Here is a 24711-nt window from a genome sequence, read left to right as displayed (position 1 = left end):
TGGGGGGGGGGGTGGTTTGAGGGTGGAAAGGATGCAGGACCAATCTGAAGCTGCGAGAAGTTGTTCATCTCTGACATCTTGTGAGGAACAGAGGTCCCACATGGCCATTGGCAATAAAAATTAGGGACAGTGGCAGTACAAGATACCTGTGCGTCCTAACTGTATCGAACTGGTAGCTAATATGCCGTCCTTCCAGCACTGAGACAGATCACAGCCACGTGCGAGCAAAAGTTTGGTGCATGGCTGTCTCCATGACCTGGATGCCGGTGCCTGTTGTTACAGCTACCCTGCAGGGCGAATGTCCTCAACAAGTTGTCTTATAATCTCACTCCTCCAATACCCGGATTGCAAGACCAGCCAGGGGACTGTGATGCCTTCCTGGGTCTCATCCAGACATAGAGACGTGGCACGGCCATGGTACGCTGAGAGCGGGTGCTGGGCCACTGCACGGCTCCAGCCTGTGCCACCGCTGTGCTCAGGGACACAAAGGCCGCAGAGAGGGGCTGGTGCTGGATTAAATCATCCCTCACAGACGCTCCCGAGCCCCTGCTCTGCCTCACCCTGCCAGGCTGCCCTGAGCTGCTGGAATTGGTGGGAAAATCCAGGTCTGAGTGTGGGGATGAGTAATGCTGTAGTTATCTCTTTCTTCAATCAATACGGTGTGTCCTCACACATGCCAGAGCTGGGCAAGAGCTTTTGTTTTGGCTGCTTTGGGAAATAATTGCATTCTTTTAATATCTCAAAACAAAGATTTACCACAGGGGCAAAAAGACCACACGGGAAGGTGCTGCAGATTTAACCAGAAATGTCCATAAAAAGCCTTTGTGTGGGAGCGCCGGAGCAGCCTGCAGACGTTTGCCCCCCCGGCTCTGGTCACGGAGCACCCTGCTCCCTCCCAGGCCGTACGTCCAGGAGGGCAAAACACGGTCCTGTGGCGAGCGTGGACGGGCTGCGCTTGCCCAGGCCTCTCCCCTCTCTGATTTTGCCCTCAATACCGATTTTTTTTTTTCCGAGACTCCTGGGTGCATTGTGGCTCCTTACAGCAAACCGTGTCTGTGTGTGCGTGTCTTGGCCGGCTGTACATCCCTCTCCCTCCGTGTCCCCGCATCCCTCTCCCTCCGTGTCCCCGCATCCTGGGCGCTTTGCTCCGCATCCTCCCAGCGCTCTGGTCTTCGCAGCCTTTGGGTACCAATCTCTCCCCGCATCATCTTCTGGAAAGTCCTCAACTCCCCCCCAGTCTGCGGGACACCCCTTTACACCCCCTGCTACCCCTGTGCCCCCCCCCCCCCCCCACTTTTTCCCCTGCCTCTCTCCCTTGTCCCTGGGCTGCCTCTGCCCCCCCCCCTCCCTTTGCACCCAGCTTATGGGTGCCCCCCTTCACCCTGACCCATAGCTCCCCCCCCTTCCTGGGGTCTCCCCCCAATCCCCCCCCTCTTTTTTTTTTTTTTGACACCGGTTCCCGGGCGGGGCGGCCGCCGCCGTGCGGCCAATGGGCGCGGGGGGGGGGGGGAAGGCGGGGAAGGGAAGGGGGGGGCGCGGCCGTCGGGGCCGCCGCATTTAGCGGCCGGGGCGGGAGGCGGCGGAGCCGGGGCTGGAGAGAAGCATGGAGCGGGCGGTGGGACCGGGACCGGGACCGGGACCGAGCCCGGGACCGGGACCGAGCCCAGCGCTGGCCGCCTCGCTGGCCGAGGGGCTCATTAAATCCCCGCGGCCGTTGATGAAGAAGCAGGCGGTGAAGCGGCACCACCATAAACACAACCTCAAGCACCGCTACGAGTTCCTGGAGACGCTAGGGAAGGGCACCTACGGGAAGGTGAAGAAAGCCCGGGAGCGCTCCGGTAAACTGGTGAGGATTCCTCCGTCTCCGGTGCATCCTCCCCGGGAGCCGGAGCATCCCCCCAGCTCTGAGCGGCGCGGTCCCGCTGCGTCCCCCCAGCCCCGCTCCCGGTGCACCGGCACCGGTTCTCCCCAGCCGGTAACCGGGAAGGCTCAGCCCTCACCCGGCCCCGGCCCCGCTCCCGGTGCAGCGTGCGGGGAGGTTGCGGTGCTGCCGGGCCCGGGCTGAAGGAGGGGGGAGCCCCGAGGGGCCTCGCAGCCCCCCCCCCGGAGGGGACTGCAGCTCCCCTTGCCCACTTGACCGTGTCAGGCTTCCTGGGGGAAAGGAGCCTGCAGATAGCCGGCAGCGCAGAGCAAACATTGCACTTGAGTCTGAAGGGTTTTTCCCTTCCTCTCACCCTGGTTCTTGGTTGGTTTTGCCTCTTGGCTCTCGGCAGCGGTGTGCGGCACGCAAGCAGAGCCGAGCCCCTCCGAGCGTCTGATTGAAACCGTGACTCAGTCCATCGACGCCTCAGCCCCTCCGAAACAAGTGGCTCTGTGCGATGCACAGCTCAACCCAGAGCACGGCCATCCAGCGTGCTGGAAGTGTGCAGGGAGAGGTGGGGGACCCTCACCCCCCAGAAAAGCAAGGTGCTGCTGTTCTGGCAGGCCTGTCCTTTAGGAATCTGCAAGGGTTCGAAGGGCAAACTTGAGGGTGATTTCCTTGCCCCTGTTCAGTCCCGAGCACCCTGCGGTGTGGGATGGGACCCAAGAAAGGCGGTTGCATGCCAGCCTGTCTTGAGACCGTGGGTGAGCAGTGAGGGTCCACCTGTGAGACTGGCCCAGTAAGGCTCTGTGGGCTGAGCAGAAGAGCGGGGCGTGAGATTGGATCACTAACGTGCCACTGAGGCACGTCAAGGAAAACAACTGTAAATCTGAGAGGTTTTCTTGTGTAAGGCAACAGCTCTTAATTAAGTCAGATCTGCCATTTCCATTAGCCTATCTGGTTCTGAAGAAGCTGCTGTTTTGCTGCATAATCAGGGCCTTGAAATGCAGCTTCCACCCACAGACCTAGAAGGATCCCTCCCCTCAGGATGGGTGAGAAGACTTGGCTTTCCCCGTCTGCACCTAACAAAGCTTGTGCGGGGAATCTCTGACCTGCCAGAAAACTTACCTATCTGGGCAAGCCCCTTAGGACAGGGACTCGTTTGTCTAGCAGCGTTGGTCTATTATAATGCAAATTAAATACACAGGCCAATGACTCCTCAATAAATGCCGGAGATAGTCAAAGGCTTGACTAACTAGTACCTCAGCGAGCTGGCCATGTAGGAACAGGAGGCTTAACCGCAAATCTCTCCTCTTCCCACAAATTCTTTCTTGTAGCACTCAGCATTTCCGGACCCGTTTAATCTTCAGGCTTATCCTGAGCTGGGTTGTTATTTGCTCCTTCTCTAAGTGGCTTTCACTTCCTAAACACCGAGGTGTGAGAGCAGGTACTGCTGCCTCCACCAGTTACCCCTCATGGGCTGTGCGGATCCGACCTTACCGGCTGAGGCTGTAAAGCTGGAGCTGCTCCGTGCATGGTTTTTGCCTCTGGCTAATCAGAAACTGCCTCTGTCAGATGCACTGAATATTGAACCATCTGGTTTTACTGCCTGGCTTTCTTTTTGCCTCTGAATTTTAACCAGCCTACCTGGACTTAGCTCGGAGCAAGGTGTGTCTGATCAGTTGGTAGACTGCAGGGAAGACCAGGCTCCCACAGCTGTAGGATTTTTGGGGACTTCCATGAACCTTCTTTGTCTGAAAAAAACTTGTTTTCTGGTTAGAAATCCTTTAGGTGAAATGATGCTCACGCCTTCTGGTGGGTACTTCTGCTGAGTGCCCTTCCTCCCAGTCCTTGCAAAATTGTTGTGCCCCTGAAATATCAGGCAGGTGGGGAGAGAGTTGCTGGTTCTTTTTCCTTTCTTTTTTTTTTTTTATTTTGTTTTCTTTTTCCCTGCACCTTTTGGTTTGAATATTTAGTAATGTGTGCCATGGTGGTGCAAACTGGCTCCTGCACCTGTTGGCATGGCAGCATCTGGCCTTTTTTTCTCCCAGCCTGATGTTTCTCCCAGCTTGGTTCCCAAGCCCTGGCCTGCAGCCAAGTCAAATAGAAAGAGGGACCTCCTGTGGGACTCGCTTGCAGTGTCAGAAACGTAGTTGTGGGCTTGCGTGGTGTCAAGGGGAAGGCAGCACCTGGAATATTCCAAAGCAGCAAAGTCTCTTTTGATCTCCAGTAAGGGGCGAACCCCGGTCTCTTCCATAGTGGGTTGTAATCCATATTTCATGGAGCATGAAATGCTGCACTTGCAATCTGGAACGACTTCTAAAGTGCTGCCTGGGGTTGTAGCTTAATGCATCTTTCAGCAGCTGCTGAAAATACCTGTTCTGCCCCCAAAAAACTTTTAATTAAAGCCTTTTTGGCTTGGAAAGTACTCTTGAGTTCTCTAGTCTCCTGCAGCGGGACTTCTTGGGGCTGTTTCCTGCAGGAGATTCTTCTCGTAGCGTTGATGGTGGAGGCAGTGTGTAGGCTGTGGCAGTGTCTGCCCCTGCAGCTGCTGGTCCCCATCTCCAGGGTGGCCGGGCACAGGCTTTTGTGTCTCGAGGGGAGATCCTCTGCTGTCAGCCTTCTTGGGTAGGGGGTGTTTCGGAACAAAGCTGCTTCTCAGCACCCCTGGGGAAGGATGGGATGGCCAAGGGATTAGCCTCCCCAGCAGGGCTTGACAGGCAGACAAATCATCCCACCCTGAGTGGCCGGTTCAGTCTCTGTTGTATGAGATGTGGACCCTAACGGTGCCGTACCCTCGCTGTGCCTGACCGTTACGCAGGCAGCTGGCCTGCCTGCGGGCAGCACTCACAACAAGGAGAGCCCCGGGGCTCTAGCAGCACCCTAAACCTGCTGGCTGCTGCAGCCCTGACTCCGGGGCTGCCTTGGAGGTCACTAACTGCCAGGCTCGTAGGCGAGGGCGTTCTCCGGCACTCTGCTGAATACAGCCGGTGGCATCTCCTAAGGCTTCCTGTGCTGGCAGCCTGGGGCCACTTTGTCTTTTCGAGGACAGTGGATCTTGCCCTAAGCCCCAGCTCAGCGGTATATGTGAGTGAGCATCTTGGGCAGCAAGCAAATGTGCTGCATACACCCCAAAATGCTGAAGCTGTTGGGCTGGATGTCAGGCTTTAGGGGGGAGATGAATAGAGTGAGTCAACAGGAATTTGGGAGGGCAGGAGCAGGCTGACTTGCTGCATAAAGGCTTTGCCTGCATGCTAGCGGGAGTCAGGTAATCAGGGGCTGGAGCAAAAAATTGTTAAACTTTAACCTGTTAACCTAGCACAAAGGTCAGGGAAAAGAATACCTGGCTTTCAAGAAGCTATTAAGCGCTTTCAGTATTGCTTTGTACAGAAACTTGGGCCTGGGTTATTGAACTTCCCTTGGCCAGAGTCCATTCTGCTTGGTTGCTTCAACCCTTGGGGCTGGTGCAGGCACAGTGCACAGGAGGCAACCCCTGCCCTGGCCAGTGCTGGCCTGAAGTGGCCCAGTGCAGCAGAGATGTGCTCTGGGGCCAAAGGGACTCCATCGGCCATCTCTCCCATGCCCTTAACATAGGCATGTCCTTCTCCCGTGAAGACGCTGATGTGGCAGCTGAGATCTCGCCGCTTTAGCGTCTGGTGACTTGCTGTGAGCGCTCAGCAAGGGTCGCAAACTTGCTCTGAGCCTTTTGCTGCTTGGTGGGCTAGGTCTTGAGGAGCAACGTTTCCCAATCCCCTAAATCAGAGGCAGACGAGGCCGAGCATCCATGCCGCACAGCCAAAGGCGGACGAGGGTCCCTGTGCAGCGTAGCCATGAGCATCGCTCCTGTGCTGGCAGCTGGGGCCGGCGGGTGTGCATGGCCCCTCTCCCCGTTGCTGGGAGACCGGTGCGGGGGTCCCTTTACAGGATTAATGCTGTTCCACATTCTTGTCTGATAGAAAAAAAGAGGTTCTGCTGGATTCAGTTGTAAATTCAACCCTAGGAGCACATTGTCTCTTCCCAGCCCCTTTGAAAGAGGATTAGAAGGCATCTATTCTCCAGCACTTACTCTTCTTTCTCCTCCCCTTTCAATTTCCTTGTAGAGGATAACTTGAAAACCCAAGTGAAAGCCTGGAAAGCGGCTCGCATCGTCGGCGCGGGGTCTCCCAGCGGCTGGAGCACAGTCCTGTGCCTAGGAGGAATCTACTCTTTAATACCAAACTTTCTCTTACCTCTGCATAATCAGCTCCGTGAAATAAGTATTAGCGAGGAAAATGAAACCTGTTTTTTTTTTCATTTGCGTGACCCCAAGAAGACGTTGTTGTTGTTATCTTCCAAGTCATGTGTGCAGGTCACATTCCTTTAGCTGGCCGCGGTCCAGCGGTGGCTGTAGCCTGGGACACAATTCCTGTAAGCCACAGCACATAAATGAGGAGCAGGGCTGCGCTACCTGTGGGAGGAGCTGGCAGCAGGTTTCCCCTGGGGGGGGAGGCGGGGGGAGCTTCTCCCTTGTGCACAGCAACAGGACTTGGAGAGAATAAAAACCTAATTGATAAAGTTTACTTTTATTGGAGTTGCTTCAGCGGAGGCGTGCAGCATGGCTCTCTGATACAGCGCGCCTGGGTGGAGAAGCTGGGCCATTGGTCTCTGGCTTGTGAGCCCCTTCCCGAAAGAGGGGGGGGTGGGTTTCTTGCTCTGCAACAGTCTTTGGGAAGCCACAATGCTCCTGGCCCCAACAGCCGGGTGACCCTCTGTGCATGTGCTCATCCGCAGGTGGCTATCAAGTCAATCCGGAAAGACAAAATCAAGGATGAACAGGACCTTGTCCATATCCGGAGAGAGATTGAGATCATGTCCTCCCTCAACCACCCCCACATCATTGCTGTCCACGAAGGTGAGCCCTCCTCTCCCTCCCCTTTCCAGCAGCATCCCCGAACAGAGCCTCCGGGGTACCGGGGCAGGCTCTGCAGCAGTGGGGTTAGCGCTTGCTGCTCTCCTCCCTCTGCTCGTTGAGAGCAGAAGCTGTTTGCCATTGCCTGTGCCGCGCCGGTGACTCAGCGCCGGCAGGGAGAGCGGATGCTGCCGGGCTGTGGTTTCCCCACCGCACTCCCCCGCCTGCGTGCAGAGCAGCGGCGAGGGGAAATACCTGCTCCAGAAATAGCCGCTTCCCGTCCCGTCCCCTCCCGCCCGGAGAGAGAAGCCGCCGGCTCCAAAAGTTTATGTAGTCTTTTGAGGCTGGAAGCGAGAGGCTGCGCCATGGAGGGGAGCCGGTGGCCGGGGTCCCCCGCAAAGCCCGGTTCCGTGTGTGCTCTGGTTGTGCTGGACGCTCGCCCCAGCCATGGCAAGTGCCGGAGCAGCGGGAATCTCTGTGGGTCTGCTCTCAGCTAGGGGCAGGAGCTAATCTCAGTACTGGAGTCCTTCTCATTCCCTCCCCTGGGGCATAGGAAAACCAAACTGCAGGGTGCTGGGAGAGCTCCTGGTGCTGCTAGGCTTGGCTTAACGGCCAGGGTTGGGCTTTGCTCCCAGGGTGTCGGGACAACACCGATCGAACGGGAATTTCTCAAGTTGTAGCTACGACCAGACTTAGAGCAAATCTCCAGCTGGATCAGCCTTCGCTTAAATGCCGAGTCCCTTGGCTGCAAACCCGGCGTGCCCCCTGCTCTTCCTCGGGGCTGGGGTTCATTGCGCTGTGCTGGCGTGCGGTCAGTGCCTGCGTTATCGCTGCCTCGCTGGTGTATGTGAGGTATCCGGAGTCCTTTTGTCCTCTAAACAAAAGCAAGTGGATTGGCAGTTCATACGCAGCGTTTGCAAGGACTGAGTCACGCTGACTGCTGGAATTCAAAAATATTGAGGTAGCTTTCTGCAAACAGGAAGAAAATGCTCCGTCTCTTGGCTTGAGCCGGAGCCTTGTTGGGAGCAATGGGAACACGCAGAAAGGCCACCCGGCTGCGCCAGCCAGTAGCTCCGTCGCCTTCCCCCTTGGCAGGGCTCTATCTAGCAAAGAACCACACGTCTCAGTCACCTTCTGGCAGAGCAGAGCCCTTTCTCCCGTGCTCTGTGGCTGCAGAGGCTGCTTGGCCAGCAGCCCCGGTGGCACTGTGGGGTGCGGGTGGCAGCTCTGGCCGTCCCCCTCCGACCTGCAGGTACCTGCAGAAACCCTGACACCTTCTGTTTTGCTAAACAGACTGAGGGCACAGGCAGTGGGGCGGGCAGTGTGTTAGTCGGTCAGGGCTCCGCCTGCTCGTTAAAAGGCACATGCTAACGAGAAGTCCCTTAGCTCTGAGCATCCCTCCTAACAGCCTGTGGCTTCCCATCTCCGCGCAGTGTTTGAGAACAGCAGCAAGATCGTCATCGTGATGGAGTACGCCAGCAAGGGGGACCTGTACGACTACATCAGCGAGCGGCAGCGGCTGACGGAGCAGGAGGCACGCCACTTTTTCCGGCAGGTCGTGTCGGCCGTCTACTACTGCCACAAGGTGGGTCGGCACCACGCTTCCCACCGCCTTCCCGGGGGGAGAGCGGAGGGATCGGCTCCTGTGCGCTCGGCAGGGCCAGCTCCGGGCAGAGGTGCAGCAGCTGGGGCTGGGTAGGAATCCGGTGCCCGATGGGGAAGCTCAGCCTGGGCTGGGAGGTGAAGGGAACTCGTGGCCGTTGGCCTTTCCCGGGAGAGGGGTTGATCCTGCCACTGATCTGAAGGGTGCAGCTGCCCTTGGGCTTGCAGGGAGGCAGTGCCCAAGCAGCCTTTGGGAAGTCCTTGCCTTGGCTTTCCTCTGCTGCACTGTGGGGCTGACTAACCCCGCCGGGGAGTTACCGACTCCCATCCCACCTGCCCAGAGGGAGATGCCCAGGGCTGTCTGCCGGGGCTGAAGGCAGAGCCCTGGCTCACCCTTCTTGTCCCCTGAAAGGGATGTAAAGCTATAGGGCCCTGCCTGGGGCTGTGGGATGAGCTTGCGCCTGCCCTGGAAGGACCCTCGAGCCTCTGGGTCTCCCTGGAGGATGCTCTAAGGCCATGCCTCGTCATGCCTCGGTCCTGGGTACCCGCGTGCCCTCGGCACGAAAGGGGGTGTATTGCAGGGCACCTCCTGAACCCAAAGGAAACCGGGGTCTTGCTTAGCTGGGAAGCAGCAGGTCCCGGCAAAGCACGGAGCTGTGCCGACCGTGCCCTGGCAGGAGCTGGCACCAGCCGCTCTCATGGGTGCGTGGCTGGGGAGGGTGCAGGAGCCCAGCACGGCACCCGGCGCGGGACGCTGGTGCGGGGTGCCACCCTGCTCACTCTCCCGAGCGGCACAGAGGGCTGGTAGCACCCATGTCAGGACATGGTTTACAGCCTGTCGTCAATGCATCCAGGGTTATTAACTGCTCCTCTGATTGCTGTCACCATGCCCTGTTTGCGTGCCGCTGTGCCGGTGAACGGCAGTGACCTCCCCGTGTTGCCTGACTTTCCCTTCCTCAAACACGCTGTAAACTAAACCCGGCTCTCCCTTCTCTCGTGCAGAACGGGATCGTTCACAGGGACCTGAAGCTGGAGAACATCCTTCTCGATACAAACGGGAACATCAAGGTGAGAGGCTGGCAGAGCCTGGCCATGCCTTGGGTGTCACCCAGCAAAGGGGTCCGAGGGATGCTGCCCAGCGTGGGTGGACTGGGGATGGCCACAACACCCCGGTCCCCCCCGGGCACGTGCTTCTCCGCAGCTCTGGGACCGCTGGCATCGGCCTGCACTGCTGTTTGCCCAGGAGATGGGGAGCCAGGAGGGTGCCTGTACGTGCCCCCCCGCTAGCTGTGCCCGCCAGCTGAGCGGGAGAGGCTGCAGAGGCAGAGCCTCCGTGCTGCCTATTAAAGCCATAACGTATATCTGACTGCTGATAAGAGGGCAAAGTCTGAACACTGAGGTCAAAGCATGACCGGCTGGATAAGAAAGGGCTCTCCCAGTGAAAGTCCCGGTCCCCCTACACGCTGGCCAGGCTGGCGTGGGGAGGTGCAGGGCAGCTCCTGGCTCCGCTGGCCCCGAGCGATGCTTTTCGCCTCGGCCGGGAGCGCTGCAGCCGCCCGGGGAGGAAGGGCACGGCCACGGCTGGGAATCGGTGCGGTCGGTGATAAACAGGCTGCGGGGCTTTATCTCTGTAAGGGGTAATTTTGCAATTGGGAGCTTGCAAGCAAGGACTGTACCTTCTGCTCGCTGAGAGGTGACGGGTGTAATGAGGATAATGAATGCCTGTGTGCTAGGCGGAGCAGATAGGGACTGAAGCAGCCTCGTGTGGCTGTGAATGAGCTGGAGGAGAGCCCGGCAGCTCTCCCTCTAACCACACCTTTGCAGCTGCCTTTGCTCCCAGCATGATGGGGCTGGAGGGGCAGAGGCGCAGGGCGGCTGCTGCGGTGGCTGGGATGAGTTTTTGGGGGAGCGGGGAGAGGGGCAGGAGCAGCCTCGGGGGGTGGAAAGCCAGGCAGCTGCTGCTCCCTGAGGAGACTGAGGGCACCCAGGACCAGGGTGCCAAGGGCAGACCTGGTTTCAGCCAAGCTTGCAGCTGGAGAGCTTCAGGTGGCAATGCTGCTCCACCCGCGAAAGGGAGCTTTGCTGCTTGATAACAGCTATAAATGTCTCTCTAGATTGCAGACTTTGGCCTGTCCAACGTCTACCAGCAGGACAAACTTCTGCAGACTTACTGCGGCAGCCCTCTCTACGCATCCCCCGAAATCATCAACGGGAGGCCGTACAAGGGCCCGGAGGTAGGTTGTCTCTCGCCTCCTGTGCGGGGGAATGTCTTGCTTCCTCTTCGCTTGGACTCGGGAAGGCGCTGGGTGTTTTCCAAGGAGAGCATTGTAGGCAGAGCTCTGCCTCTGTGGTTTGGGGTAACGGGTTCCCTCGGACCAAGTGCCACGTGGCTGGTGTGTGGCAGCCACAGCGGGGCGAACGTGGTGGGATGCAGGTGGCTGGAGCTGGTCCTGCCCCACGCTCCGTCCACCCCAGGAGCTGCTGCTGAGGCTCTGCTGGGGGGTCCTACCCAGCCGGGGTGGGGGCCAGGACAGCCCGGTCCTGCTGCCCCCCCTCCAGGCTCGTCTGTCCCTCTGGCAGGTGGACAGCTGGTCCCTGGGCGTTCTGCTCTACATCCTGGTCCATGGCACGATGCCGTTCGATGGCCATGACTACAAGACTCTGGTCAAGCAGATCACGAACGGGGACTACCGGGAGCCCACAAAGCTGTCGGGTAAGCAGACCCCCACCACCCTGTGCGCTCCCCCCACTCCGCGTGTTCCCTTCGGCGCCTGACCTGCCTCTTCCCCAGATGCCTGCGGGCTGATCCGGTGGATGCTGATGGTGAACCCGGAGCGCCGTGCCACCATCGAGGACATCGCCACGCATTGGTGGGTGAACTGGGGCTACAAAGTGCCCATCGGGGAGCAAGAGCTGCTGCGGGAGAGCGAGTCCCCCCTGGCCACGGTGGCAGAGTGGCTTCGCCGCTCCTCCCGGCCCCTCCTGGAGAACAGCTCCAAGGTGCGATGCTTCTTGAAGCAGCACATCCCCGGCGTGGCCCTGGAGCGGCAGCGCTCCCTCAAGAAGTCCAAGAAGGAGAACGACGTCTCCCATGCGCTGCAGGAGGTGGCCCTGGCCCCGGAGAACCCCTCCAAGTCCATTCTCAAGCGGCCCAAGGGCATCCTGAAGAAGAGAAACTCCTGCGAGCAGAAGGTGCCCAGCCCCGGCCCCTCGTCGGCAGTGCCCGTAGGAGAGGCAAGGGGTGAGGATGGCGAGGTGGCCGCTGCGGGTCTCCCCCGGATCCTGTCCTCCGGGATGCTGCCTTGCAACACGGGCGTTGGAGCGGTGCCCACGGCTGCGCCCAAGAAGGGAATACTGAAAAAGCCCTCGACGAGGGAGTCGGGATATTACTCATCCCTGGAGTGCTGCGAGTCTGGGGATGTTCTGGATGCGGGGAGCTTGGACCTTGATGGGAGCGTGTTTGCTGACAACCCCTCCCCGGAGCAGGGCCCCCAGGGTCTCCCTGCTCGTCGGAAAGGCATCCTCAAGCACAACGGCAAGTACTCCTCTAGCAGCACCGAGCCAGAGAGTCCCTCCGGGCAGGGCTTCGGGGGCTTCGGTGAGGTGCCCCTGCCCCAGGCTCCCCGTGCCCGCCCGTCCAGCGCCGTGAGCGAGGACAGCATCCTCTCCACGGAGTCTTTCGACCAGCTCGACCTGCCCACCCGCGTCCCCCACGGCAGCGGGGGCATGCGGGGTTGCATCTCTGCCGACAGCCTCCTCCGGCTGGAAGAGGAGGAGGAGATAGAGGAAGGGCGCAGGCTGCGCCGCTGGACTGTGACCCATTGCCGGAGTCCCCTGCAAGAAAGCAGCTTGTCCCTGGCGGGCTGTGACAATGTCACAGAGGTTTACCGGCGTGCCGTGGCCATCAGCATGAAGTTGAGCTGAAGGCACCTCCCGGCAGGGCTCCCTGGGGTGGTGTGTGTTGGGGAGGGGGCTGAGCCCTCCGTGCCCCCGGGGCTGCCGGTGCTGCTGAGCCACGTCCCACGTATTTATTTTGCAGCCTCGGGTGCAGGCGGGGAAGGGAGCTGCAGTGGCTGTGGGGCATTGGTGGGGGGGATGCCCCAGGGCTAGGACATTAAATGGACCAAAGCCCTGAGTGATCCAGCCACTGTCCCTGTGGAGGGGCTGGGGGGTCCCGGAGGCTCCTCGCTGCCATCCTTCCCTTGTAAACAGGCTCATCTCATTGGGGGGAGAAACTAAAGGGTTGGGGGGATTTTTTTTTTTTTTCTTTGCACTGTTTTTTGGCTGCACAAGGTAACGGATGGGGCAGGTGATATACCTCAAACAAGCTGGAGATGTAGCAGGGTGCTGGCGAAGGGCTGAAAGGTGCTGCCCTGGCTGCTGCCTGCGGGCTGGGCTCTCAGGACGTGCTGGCAAAAGGGTCCAAACTGCCCAGGCCCCGGCTCTTCCCTCTCCTGCGCTGAGAAACCCAACTGGATCTGGCCGAAACCCTAGTGTGAGAACACACTCAGATGCCAACATAATTTTTTTTTTATTTTCTTTATGTTGAAAGGAGGAAAAAAAAAGTGCCTTTGAGGCACCACTTCTTTATTTATTGCCTTTGTCCAACTTGATGTAAAACTTCAGCAGCACGGGATGTGTCTGGCTCCATAATGGCCACCCAGATGTTTTTCACGGGGAGGTGGAGGTGTCTGTGCCATTGTCTCACGTGCCGCACGTCGAAGCTCCGTTGCACTATTGCCGCGTGTTCGCTGGCCCTTTCCCTTCTCCAGGGTGCGTGTGTTTTCCCCTCCTTCCTACAAAATGGTCTTGAGAAAACCATTAAATTAAAAGCAAATGGTAGATCTGAGTTGTTCTCTTGATTGCTGTGCCACCGCAGCTCGGGACAGGCAGGGACGTGTAATGGGGTGCTGCTGCCTTGAGCTGCCTGTCTTGGGCTGGTGTCTCCTGGCTCCTGTGCTGCTCCCGGCAGGATGGGGCTGTGCACAGTGCTGGGTCTCGCTCCAGTATAGGTGAGCATGAGTTAGCTCTGGACACATGTCCTGCAGGGTGTAACACCTCCACGCAGCGTGTGCTTCACTCGTTCAGGGCTCCAGCACGCGCCCCTTCTCCAGTGCTGAGGCTGCTGTGTGGGCTTAAACTGGTGCCTCGCCCCAGCGCTGCATGGTGCTGAGCTGTGACTTGGCGTATCCCTTATGTTGGGGGCTCAGCACCCACCGGGAGGGTGACTGGCTGTAGTTTTTAAGGCTGAGCAGCTGCTGCTGCGTGACCCAGCGAGGGGGGACTGGCTGGAGGCAGGAGCTGCTGTCGGGGTACCATGGCACTGGTGCAGCGATGCTGCCAGTTCTGTGCCCCTGACCCCGAGGGCAATGAACAAGCAGAGCCCAAAGTTTAGGAAAAGCTGTGACGGAGGCAGATAGCTGTTGGGGATGATGGACCCATTGCCCCCTCCCCACCGCGGAAAGCCCTCGTGTCCCAGCTCCGCTCCCAAAACGTGCTTTCACAACGCTGGTGGTGCGTGGGTTTAGGTTGGTGAAATATCTGCAGGTCTCGGCGGCAGGAGCTGCCTCCTGGGCAGCTGCCGTCTCCTCTCACAGTGCCTGCAGGTACCTCTGCCGGGGGAAGAACCGAGTGAGATGGAGCCCCGGCAGCCGGAGCTCGGCCACAGCACGTACCGCGGGGCTGTCACCTCTCTGGCCCTTTCCCCCAGCTTCCTTTATCCTCTTCTCCTGCTGCGGCATTGAAACCGGTTTTATTGCTCTACAAAGCACTGTAACCATTTCCAGTTTCCAGTTGGGTTAATAAGAGACGTTTCAGGTCTCCTCGGCCCCACCGTGGAGAAGCTGAGCCGCAGGGGCAGGGTGACAGGGCTGCCTGCCAGGAATGCCACCCCTCGTCCCACGCGGCCGAAGCCATGGGGGGGCCATGCACGCTCTGCCCCCCGCCGCGCATTCCCCGCGTGCTTCCCGCGCCATTAAGAAACGCCGGAGCGCTTAAAACCGCTCCGAGGGCATCCAGCTTAGCCAGGGCAAAGTCCCGGTACCCTGCGGGTTGCCGAGGTGGGATGGGGTGAGCCGGGGGCTGCAGCACCCATGGGTCCGGGGTACGGAGCATCAGGTTGGGCTGAGTTTTTAACAGCCGCCGAGGGACAGAGCCTCCTTTTTGGAAAGCAGCTGTGGGTTTGGTTTCTGGAGCATCCCGGCGTGCTGCGGTCCTGTTTCCATTAATGATTTGCAAGGAAATGTTCTTGCATGCTGCCTTCAGAGCCGGGCTGAGCTGGGGCAGCTCTGGGTGCACATGGGTGCAAGGCACACGCTTGACCACCCCATCACACGTGTCCCGGGGGCATCGGCTGCTGTTTGCACTGGTTTCGGCGCAGCGTCTTGGTCAGCTCAGCCAAACCCCGGCTTGCTCGGGGCTGCGGCGGTGAGCAGAGCCCCTGCCCACCCTGTCCTGGGCCACAGCGATGTGCAAGGGTGAGAAATGCCGTCAGAGACTCCCAGGGCTGGATGAGCAGGTGAAGGAGGGAGTCCCAGCCCAAAGGCACCTTGGAGGAGGGGGGGCTGCAGTGACTGTCCCCTGTCCCTGCTGCTGGCCCCCTCCCATGCTCCCGGCATTCCCCCACCAGCCCTTGGAAACGCTCCTTTCATTCCAGCCCTGAATTCTGCTGCCTCTGTCCCCCCCCGTACGGCGGCTGCCTCCCCCACAGCCGGGGGCTGAGCCCCCCTTTCAGGCCACGACTATTATTAACGGCTTGCTTTTATTCAGCCCTTTCATCCCGAGGATTCGCAAACTCTCTGCTTCCCTCCAGCCTCCCGAGCTCCCGGGAGCTGCTTAGCACAGACCCGTTCCCCCCGCCGTGGGTGTTTGAAGCGGGTGAAAATGACCTCAGCGGCATTTTGCTGAGAAAATGCCATTTTTTGGGGGTGACTTCAGCCGACCTGCTGCGATTGCTGCCAGCACCGGCGGTGCTGCCTTGGCATGTGGGAGCGGAGCTGTGCTCCTCCCGGTCTGGCTTGGGGGAGAGGGAAACGGGGAGAAGCACCCAAAGATAAATTGTCCCGGGTGATGAGGTAATGCTGAAGTGCTTGGAGCACAGCATGGTGCCCTGTGGATTTATACCAACCGGTGCAAGCTTCCCTTGTCACTGTCCCGAGGGGTTATCTGGGTGAAGCTGGCCCGCAGTAAGCGTCGTGGCTGCTGGGGGACAGCCTGGATCCCTTCGGGGGGTCCTACGGGGCTACGGGGGGGCAGCTGGTACATCCCCACAGGCTGCACCCCAGGGACTGGTGCTGTGGATATGGCCAGAGGGCAGGTGTGGGGATTTTCACGCATGAAAATTGGGTATTTCCAAGGATTTTTCCAGGTGGGGGGGTGGGGTGGATGGCATGGCTGTGGCTTGGTGGGTCACTTACACCCCAGGCGTGCTGCACCATGCACCAGCCCAGACCTATAACCCCCACTCATCTGGGGGCTGTTTCGGGAGCCACCCCCCTGTGCGACATCCACAAGCAGCCCCAGTGCCTGTGTGTCCTGAAAAAGGGAAAAAAAAATGGTATTTTGGGTCCGGGACAGTGGCGAGCTGCTTGGAGGAGTGGAAGCGAGCGGCTCCGCCACCCCTCCCAGCAGATCCTGCCCGGACCAGGCCAGATTTCCCGGCAGAGGGGAGCTGCCAGCGCTCCCCTGGCCCCGGGGAGCTGCCGGGGCCCTGAGTCACCCCACGGCACCGCGCTCCTGTCCGGGCTTGTGCCGGGGAGCCCGGATGCGCCGAGCCCATATTTGGGTCTCGGAGCGGGGCAGGCAGAGCAGGCTCGGGGGGACGCGGCGTGGGAAGGGGGACGTGTGCCTTGCCGGAGGGGGGGGAAATGCCTGTGACCCCCAGGGACAGCCCGCAGCAAAAGCCGCTGGCACGTAACTGTTGAGAAAGCGGCTGCAAGTAGCACAGGGGTGCAGCTGGCATTTCTGCCGGCGCTTGCAAGAACCGTTCTCATATTGGTGGAAAGGAGATGGTGGCAGGGCCACAGCCTGCTCTCGTTAGCAGCCGGCTCCTAACGATGCCCAGGGCATGAAGGGGCTCAAGGGAATGCAGGTGGATGCCCCGGGTGCTCTGGAGTTTTCCTATCAGCTGTGCACCGGCTGTCATCTCCCTGGCTGCCATGCCTGAGCCAAGCTGAGCCACGCTGCTGTTCCTTCCTTTTTTAAATTTTCCTCAGGTTTTCTGCCTGAACGTTTCTGTGTCTGTCTGACGCGTCGTGGGCCCAGAGCCAACAATATTTCTAAGACATTTTGTCATAACTTTGAGTGCCAGAACAATTAACACAACAAAGTTTAGATGTTTCTTTTGCATGTGATGCTTTCAAAGTAGGGCTTTTTTTTTTTTTTTTTAAGGTGCCTCCACTACTACCTGTTTGATTGCTGGATTTCTTTGAAGATCTGAAGAAGAGAAATCCCCACATGAAAGTCCTCCCATCTTCAATGGCACTTTGCTGCAGCCTGGAGCAGCCGAAAAAGGGGAGAAAGCGGCACCCGGAAACTTTGATCCTGTTTCCCTGGAGCACAAGGAATGGCTGCGTCACATCTGAGCCTGAGAGTTAAAAATGTAATCCCGGACCCCGCTGAGGACCCAGATAACCGAGCGCTGGTAACCGCCCTGAAGCTCCAGTGCCCTCCCAAATCTGCAGTGCTGCTGCAGCCCTCCCAAATCTGCAGGATTTCTCCGAGCAGGACGACTCTGCCCATCTATCCCGACCAGCAGCTCTGCAGTCCTGGGGCGTGCAGCGCTGGGGCTGTGGTCCTCTCTGCAGCACGACAGGGCAGAGGGGTTTGGGACGAGGGTGCTGTGCTCTGCTGGCACTGCCGGAGCACGGTTTGCAGCTGGGGGACCGGCCGGCCGTCTCCCGTCCTGCCCGTCATTTGCAGGGCCGACCACCCCATCGTACCTGCCATGAGCTGACGGGATGCGAAAGCCGCACTCGCATCGTGGGACCCACAAACGCTCTCACCGGACAGCCGTTTGGCTGAGCACCCTGCCCAGCACAGCCCGCCTCTTGCCGAGCCCCTGGTGGGGGGGACCCGGTCCGGCTGTACGGACAGCCACCATATGGCAATAAAACCCCATACGTTTCTCAAGTGCTTCATATATGTGCAAAGCAGGCACGGGAGGCACGAAGCTGGCAGGGCTCCCGCAGAGACACGGTAAACCAGCCGCGCCAGCTCGACCGCCCAACCGAGCGCACCGTCACCGGCTGCCTGCGCCAGGGGCTGCCGGCTCCTATCGCCCGGCGAGACCAGGGCTGCCGTCGGGCTCTGCGGGGACCCGGCACACCCAGATGCTGTCTCCTTGCCAGGCTGCCAGCTTGGCCCTCCCCGCCGGAGCCGGCTGAACCGCTTTCTCCGGGTGCAGGTTTGGCTTCTTGCAAAAGCAGGTGAGGCAAGAACGGAGCCCATTTTTTTCCGGAGGCAGCGGCTGAGGCGGGGGGAGCCGGGGCTCGGCGCTGCTCACGCGTGGGGCAATGCCGCTGCAGGAAGTTCCCAGCCAAGATGCAAACCTGCTCCTGACATGGCAATGATGTCCCAACCTATGCAAACACCATGAGCAAGAAGCAGGCCTCCTGGCAACTCCGCGGTAGGTCTTGTGGGTAGATGGGTATTGGCGTTCCCATTTTACACCTGAAGAAACTAGAGTCACACAGTTACTTGGGTGCCTAAAGATGCAAAGCGTTGCTTCACTGGATCGTCAGGACTGCCTCAGTTGGCTGGGTACCAGCCTCCTGAATTTGGGACCCGCCAGGTCCAACCCTTTCAAGAAACCCGTTTGGGTGCTTCTTTGCATTCACAGGCAACCAGATACGCTGGGAAAATCGCCCTCCCCTGCAGCTCCCAGCGGTCCCGCACTCCCTTCCCATGCGAGACACGGGACAAGCTCCCTCACAGCGCTGGGCTGTGGCACAGAGGCTCCCGGCCGATGCAGAAAGGGCTCTTGGCAGAGATGTTTCAGAGTGTCCTGCTCCCCCCGTGCTGGCTAATGGTAGCCCTGTGCCCACCACCATGCAGATCTGGCTGGGAGGGTCATGGTGTTGGGGTCACAGCCTTGCTCGGGGTCTGGCTTTCCCCCAGTTAACCGGACTCAGCAGAGCCCTGCCCAGTTGCAGGGGTGCTGGCCTGGGCACTACGGAGATGCCATCGGGGTGACACAGTGGTGAGAGAAGGTGTTGCAAACCTCGGTGTCCCACGGGGCCACCTGAGTCACTGCGCTGTCAGGGCTTCGCCCCAGACGGGCCACCCCGGGGCACCCACGCTGCCTGAGAGATGATAGCCAGTGGCTTGCGCAAACCTGCGGTGCTCCACGAGCAGCCGAAGGGCTGGGATGAGGGCACCTGTAGCCGGGGAGCTGCCCACGGTGCAGCCCCACGCCTCTGCGTTTTGCCTGCGTATACCCACAGCATCCTGCTCTTGGTAGCCGGGAGGCCACCAGCCCACGGGCACAGGGGATGGGGACAGCAGAGCCATCACGGACCCTCCAGGAGGCCCGGGACAGGGAGATAGCAGGACTCCGAACCTTTGGCCGACGGCTTTGGCCATATGGTGCCCGACGTGGGGCACCGACCGTTTAATTTGATTTACGCTGGGACCTGCGCGGCCCTGCGAGGGTGACTGGGGATCGGCGCAACCAAGCCATGGCCCCAGCTGCGGGGTGCTCAGCTGGTGCCCAGCCGGGTCGGTACCTTGAGATAAGGCAGTCTGGAAGGGAGGGATGGTGCTGCCCCTTCCCTCTGCTTTTGCCAGGCGGGAGGCAGCCGGGGAGACGGCATGGACCCCCCCCAGCCTCCGCCACACTATGACCGACCTGTGAGTCTGGGCAGCCCTTGGGGAGCTACACGATCAATTATTTTTCTAATCTTATCTAGCTGTCTTTCTCCTGCTTTCTCTTGTGTGCCTTTCTCTCCCTGCCTTCCCCTCCCTCCCTTTGTAGCCGCCCGACAGCCCAGCTTCCCCCCTCCAGCCCTTCACTTTGATCCTAGGAAGAAGCAATTGATCCTCCTTATCTTTATTGTGGTAGAGACATTCCCAGCACTGCCCTTAATTAAATTCCTCTTAATTTTCTTCCGTAAGCCTTTCTTTTCCCCAACCCCAGACGAGTATTTATTTTTAAATGTGCAATTAAATTATTAGATTGGCCATGAGTATAACAGGAGCCAGATCCACCGGGGCTCTGCTCCGCATGGTTCAGGGGGTAACCTCGGGGGCTCTCCCCCTGCTCTCCCTCCCCGTGCAGCTGAACCGTGGGCTGCCGGGTTCATACGAGCTCAAGATGCTGCTGTTCACCCTGGGTGCCTGAGCATGGGTGCACAGGGCAGGGAGCTCGGGCTCGGGGGCTGGCAGCCCCTGTGCTGCTGCAGAATCTGGGACCAGCCTGTGGCAGAGGGACAGCACGCATCTAGCAGCCAGCACCCACAGACATTGGCCTTTCCGAAGCACAGCGTCACCAGGAGCAGCTCCACGGTGTGGCCGATGTGCCTCCGATGGGTGCAGATGATGTGCATGGGTGCTCCGGTCCCGGAGCAGCCCTGGAGAAGGAGAAAGTTGAAGCCCCATGGGGTGATGGTGTTCACCGCTGGGCGCTGAGCTTGCCGAGAGCAACTCCTGGGAGGGGTCCGCATGCCCCCGGGGGCAACCAAAGTGCCTGTGTTGGCCAAGAGCGTGAGGGCATATGGCAGCGGTCTGGCAAGCAGGCGGTTCCCAAAACCACATCACTGGTATGGTGCAGGCAGGCGGCACCTGAGACCATCCGTGTTGACCTACTTGTCCCTGTCTCTGCCTCCGGCCACGACTTGCCCTCCCCGAGTGGCTGCAGGAGCTTGGACTCACGAGCCGTGGTTTTAACTGCAGTGGCTCAGAGGAAAGGGGCTGCGTGGGATGTTTTTGGCTCCCAGCAGCGGTTCCCTCCCCACCTTTCCCTGGCCGCAAGAAAAAAAGCAAAGCTGCCCATGGGGGCAGGCAGACACCCCCCCGGCCCCCGTGGGGATAACGGAGGCAGGACGGGCTGACGGGTGGTGGCAGCAGCCCCCTGCACCCTGCCACGCTCTGGGGAGGGCCACGGTGGCATCGGCACCGGTCACGGTGGCGTGGGCACTGGTCACAGTAGCAGAGCCACTAGCCACGGTGGTGCAGGCACTGGCCATGGTGGCATCGGCACTGATCACAGTGGCATGGGCACTGGTCACAGTAGCACCGGCACTGGTCACGGTGGTGCAGGCACTAGCCGTGGTGGCATTGGCACCAGCCGTGGTGGCATGGGCACTGGCCACCACCACTCACACCAGGTGAGACCCGAGTGTCCCAGAGCCGGCCGCTGGCTGTGGCTCTCCACCGCTTTTAGCTTTTCCGCTCGGAAATTTTTCCTCCAGACACTTTGACCTGGGGGGCAGCGAGTATTTTTCATGTAGATCAGTCGAAATTCCCCCGGAGACAGCGCAGGAATGCAAAGCATGTTATCCTTGGTACCAGCTCTTTCTTTTTACGGCCTAAGCTTGGCCACGCCGGCGGCGGGGCGGGGGGGAGGGGACGCCTGGGGTCCCGCCGTCTTTCCCATTGGTGATTGCCAACATTCCCCCCCCAAACCCCCGTCCTCCTCATCCTCCTCCTTGGGTAAACTCCCCTCTGCGTTGCACCCCCACAATGTGCCTGGCTCGGCCGTCCCAGCGGGTGCCTGGGTGAGGGTGCAGCAGGGTGAGGGGGGGCAAGGCGATGCCAGCAGCACCCCGAAAAGGAGGTGAGTGCCTCTGGGTCCCTGCATGAGGGAGCAGCCTCCAGCTCTTGGTGCTCCTCTCCTTGGGCATGCAAGGAGGCCCCCAGAGCAATGGGGATGCTGCAGGGATATTTTGGGAGATCCACCAGCAGAGCAGAGGGCAGCAAATACATTATTTTATCGTCCAAGGCTCGTGCAGCTGGAAACCCGACAGTGTAATGCTAGTGAGATAAACTGCTGCCTCATTCATCTCCATTAAGTGCAATTACCCCTTAGATACCAAAACAATTTATTATTATTACTTCTTCCAAGCTCACTGCGGTGATGGGCGATCACACACACGAGGCACAGGGGACGGGGGCCAGCCCTGCCTGGCCACCCCTCTCCTGATGCCACAGGGCCCGGGCACCCCAGGGTGCTTTTGCATGGCACTGGTGGTGCGGTCGCAACGCTGCAAACCAGCCCCAAACGGGGAGCGAAGGCAAACCCTGCAGAGGGAAGCACTCCTTTGGCTTTGCCGGCCGGAGAGGTGCCACCCCGCCGGCTCAGCTGCAGCATTAGTGCCCCTCACCCCTGCAGAACCCCCCCGACCCATCTCTGGCTTTTCCCGCTGAGCTCCCAATATCTGTCCTCCCTGCGTGCAGCGGGCACCAGCCCCTGCATGCACCCATGCCACACGGCTCGCAGTAGGTGCGAGCTGCTCCCCATGCCGGGGAAGGGGTGGCTGAGCCCCGGGACCCCTGGGTGCGGGACCACGAGGGTCCCCACAGCCGGCATCCCCGGCTCGGCGTGTCTCGCAGCCACCGGCGCTGCCCGGGCCCCCGCTGCCCCTGTCACCGTGTCTCATCCCGCTCTCAATAGCGGACTGGGAGCCCAGCTGCAGCTATTACATAAAATGCAATTAGCAACGCAGGCGAGGGAGGCCTGAATGGCATTAAGGAATTCCTCCCGGGCTGACGTCAAAGCTTCACCTCTCCTCCTGCCACCCGCACAAAGGGGGCCGTTATGAGCCCCCCTGGCCCCGCTGTGCCGGTGCCCGCTGGGAGAATGCGAGTCCTCAGGGAGCCCCAGGCTGCACATGCTATGTGGGAATTGTCCCTGCGACCAGCACAAATGTCACCGGCAGCTCCCTGGCTCCCTGCGCAGGATTTTCTGGCTCCCACCTCCCCCTTGCCGGGCATGGGAAGATGCCGGCAGGCCCCGTCTGCCAGCTGCTTGCCCACGAGAGAGAAGGGCTCGGCCGGGTGCCCAGGCCCGGGGAGCGGGAGGATGCTGGATGCCAGAGGGGCAGCGGGGTTGTCGCTCCTGGCTGGCTGGCACGACCCAGCCCACGGGCTCTGCTGCTCCCCAGGGCGGGATGGAGTCGAAGTGGGGACCAGTCCAGGCAGCTGGGTGGGGGGGGGGACAGGAAGGTCTGGGAACAGGGTGTATCAGAGGTCCCGAAATTCCCGCTGGGATGGCAGTCGCCCAGCAGGCTGGAGGAGCTCCGCTCACTGCCCCAGCACCGAGGCCTCCTCCGGCTGCTGCCAAAGAGGTCGCGGGGGCTGGCCGGTGCCAGGACATGAGCATTTTGCTGTGAATGCCCCAAAATGTCACAGGCTGCTCCTCTGCCCTCAGCCAGCCGCAGCCCTGCCTCTGCCGTCGGGGCTGCCCAGCTTGGCAGCGCTCTCCTGAGCGAGGGGAGATGGCAGGGCTCACGCAGGGTGCTCCTACCCCAACACCCCCCCCCGTTCGCAGAGGACACAGCGGTTGCTGGTGCTGAGCTGGGACACACACCCTCTCCGTGCTCCGACACCCTATTGCACCCACCTCCCGCTGCAAAGCGAGCCTGCAGCCTCCTGAGACAAGGTGCTCCCTGTCTCCACCAGAAATCCGCCCCCCCCTTCCCTACAAGCTCAGGGACACCAGCCCCCCCTCCACACCCTGGGCATTCCCCCCCTCCCAGCCCCTCATCACTGCTCCAGACATGGTCAGGGGACATGGGGCAGTGCTGCGTTGCAGGCAAGAAGAGGTTAAAACGCTAATTGGGGTGAGGGCCCCCACCCTGCCCCTACACGGCATTTAGGGAGGATGCTCCGGAGCGGCCCCCGGGCTGCCGCCCACCGCCGGTCCCTCGGTGGCGGAGGCCGGGGGCCCCCCTGCGGCCGCGGGTCCGCAGCGCTGCCAGCTCCCTGCCTGCACCCCTGCCCGCTGGAACACGGACGACCGGCAGCAAAGAGGCTTTTTTCCTTGTCCTTTCCCCCCCCTCCTGCCTGCAGGAGTGGGGTTCGCAGCGCTGGGGCAGCTGACCCCCCCCCCCCCCCCCCCTCCGGTTCTCCAAGTCTGGGCTCGGGCAGAGCCAAGCAACGAAGGGATTTCAGACTTTGGAATTTAATTACTCGCTGTTTTGTTCTTACAGATATTTAATGGTGTAAAAGCCGAGCTGGTGCTGGTGCAGCACGCACCTTGTGGGGAACGCGGCGGGGCAGGGAGCTCTGCGGAACCTGAGGACGTGGCAGGTTCCCCAGCCCTGTGCCCGAAAATCAGTGCAGCTCTGGGCAAGCCCACGTTGCTCAGATGAAATTCATGGAGGTATGACCGTTTACTCCAGAGAGAATGTGCCCTGGGTGTCACCTGCAGCAACGGGCCGGGCTTCAGGGAGCCTCCACAAAAGTCTGTACTGTCCCACCTGGGCACAGCCCCTGCTCCTGCACTGTCCTGCACGCTGGGGCTCGGCTGCCTTGTCTCTGATATTAAACCCGTGTCACCTTCTAGATGCCCTTTCTGGTAAGTACAGGGGATGCCTGGGAGCGTGGTCCATCCGTGTGCCCCCAATCCATCACCAGCCAGAGGTACTACTAGGTCCCCTCAAAGCCCTGCTGCCTTGCTTCTCCCCACCCGTGTCGGCTCAGCAGCCAGTTCAGATCCATTTGCCATCTTTCCAGGTCAAAGCAGCTGAATCCCAGCCTGCTGCTGTGCTTCAGAAATAGTGCAGGCTTATCTCCCAGCTGTTCCCCCCCCTCCCCACTCCCCCATGCTGAGCTAACTCGCAGCGTGCGTGTTTTTTTGGTGCAAACCAATGGGCTGGGATGCATCTGGTACCTGCTGCCAGGTCTCCGCAAGGCCAGCGTGGCCACCTCTTGCTGGCGTCACCCTCTACAAGCCATGGCTCTTCTCCATCCTCGGTCTCCTCCACCGCTTCTCTCCTTGCTGATGCATCAGACCCAGCGCTCTGGGGTCAGAGCTCCTGCTCAGAGCTCTCAGCTGTGGCCCCAGGGTCAAAAACTGGGGTCTCCAGCCTGATGCCCCCCACCCCTGGTTCCTTTGGCAGAGAGCAGGGCTCCTGCAGACACCCGCTGCCCCGTGCAGAGCTCCTGCACCGAGCCCCAGCTGGTGGGACGCACTGGGAGTTGTGCCAGTGTGCGAGGTGATGCTCAAGTGCCAAGGGGATGTAGGGAGCTTGATGTAGGGCCACAGATGGGCTTGGCTTGGCCCCAGGAGCACGGGGGAGGTGGGAGAGGACATGCACCTTCCCCTTCACATGCTGGAACTGCCTCTGCCCCTTCTGGTGGACCCCCAACCCTCCCAAGTACCCCCTGCCCCACACCAGCCCTGCGCATCGGGCTGGGAAGT

General features: G+C 60.3%; 1 protein-coding gene across 1 annotated transcript; it reads left to right on the top strand.

Moving 5' to 3' along the window:
* The first annotated feature begins 1601 nt into the window (after positions 1-1601).
* On the top strand, positions 1602-13195 carry NUAK2 (NUAK family kinase 2). The gene is made up of 7 exons (XM_052815779.1): positions 1602-1846; positions 6632-6752; positions 8183-8334; positions 9354-9419; positions 10466-10585; positions 10932-11064; positions 11143-13195. The coding sequence occupies exons 1-7, from the start codon at positions 1604-1606 to the stop codon at positions 12273-12275; spliced, it is 1968 nt and encodes a 655-aa protein (XP_052671739.1). The 5' UTR covers positions 1602-1603; the 3' UTR covers positions 12276-13195.
* Positions 13196-24711: the final 11516 nt, after the last annotated feature.

Source organism: Harpia harpyja, chromosome 19 (genome assembly GCF_026419915.1).
Source record: "Harpia harpyja isolate bHarHar1 chromosome 19, bHarHar1 primary haplotype, whole genome shotgun sequence".
Classification (NCBI taxonomy): domain Eukaryota; kingdom Metazoa; phylum Chordata; class Aves; order Accipitriformes; family Accipitridae; genus Harpia; species Harpia harpyja.
This window is presented reverse-complemented; position numbering and strand designations above follow the sequence as displayed.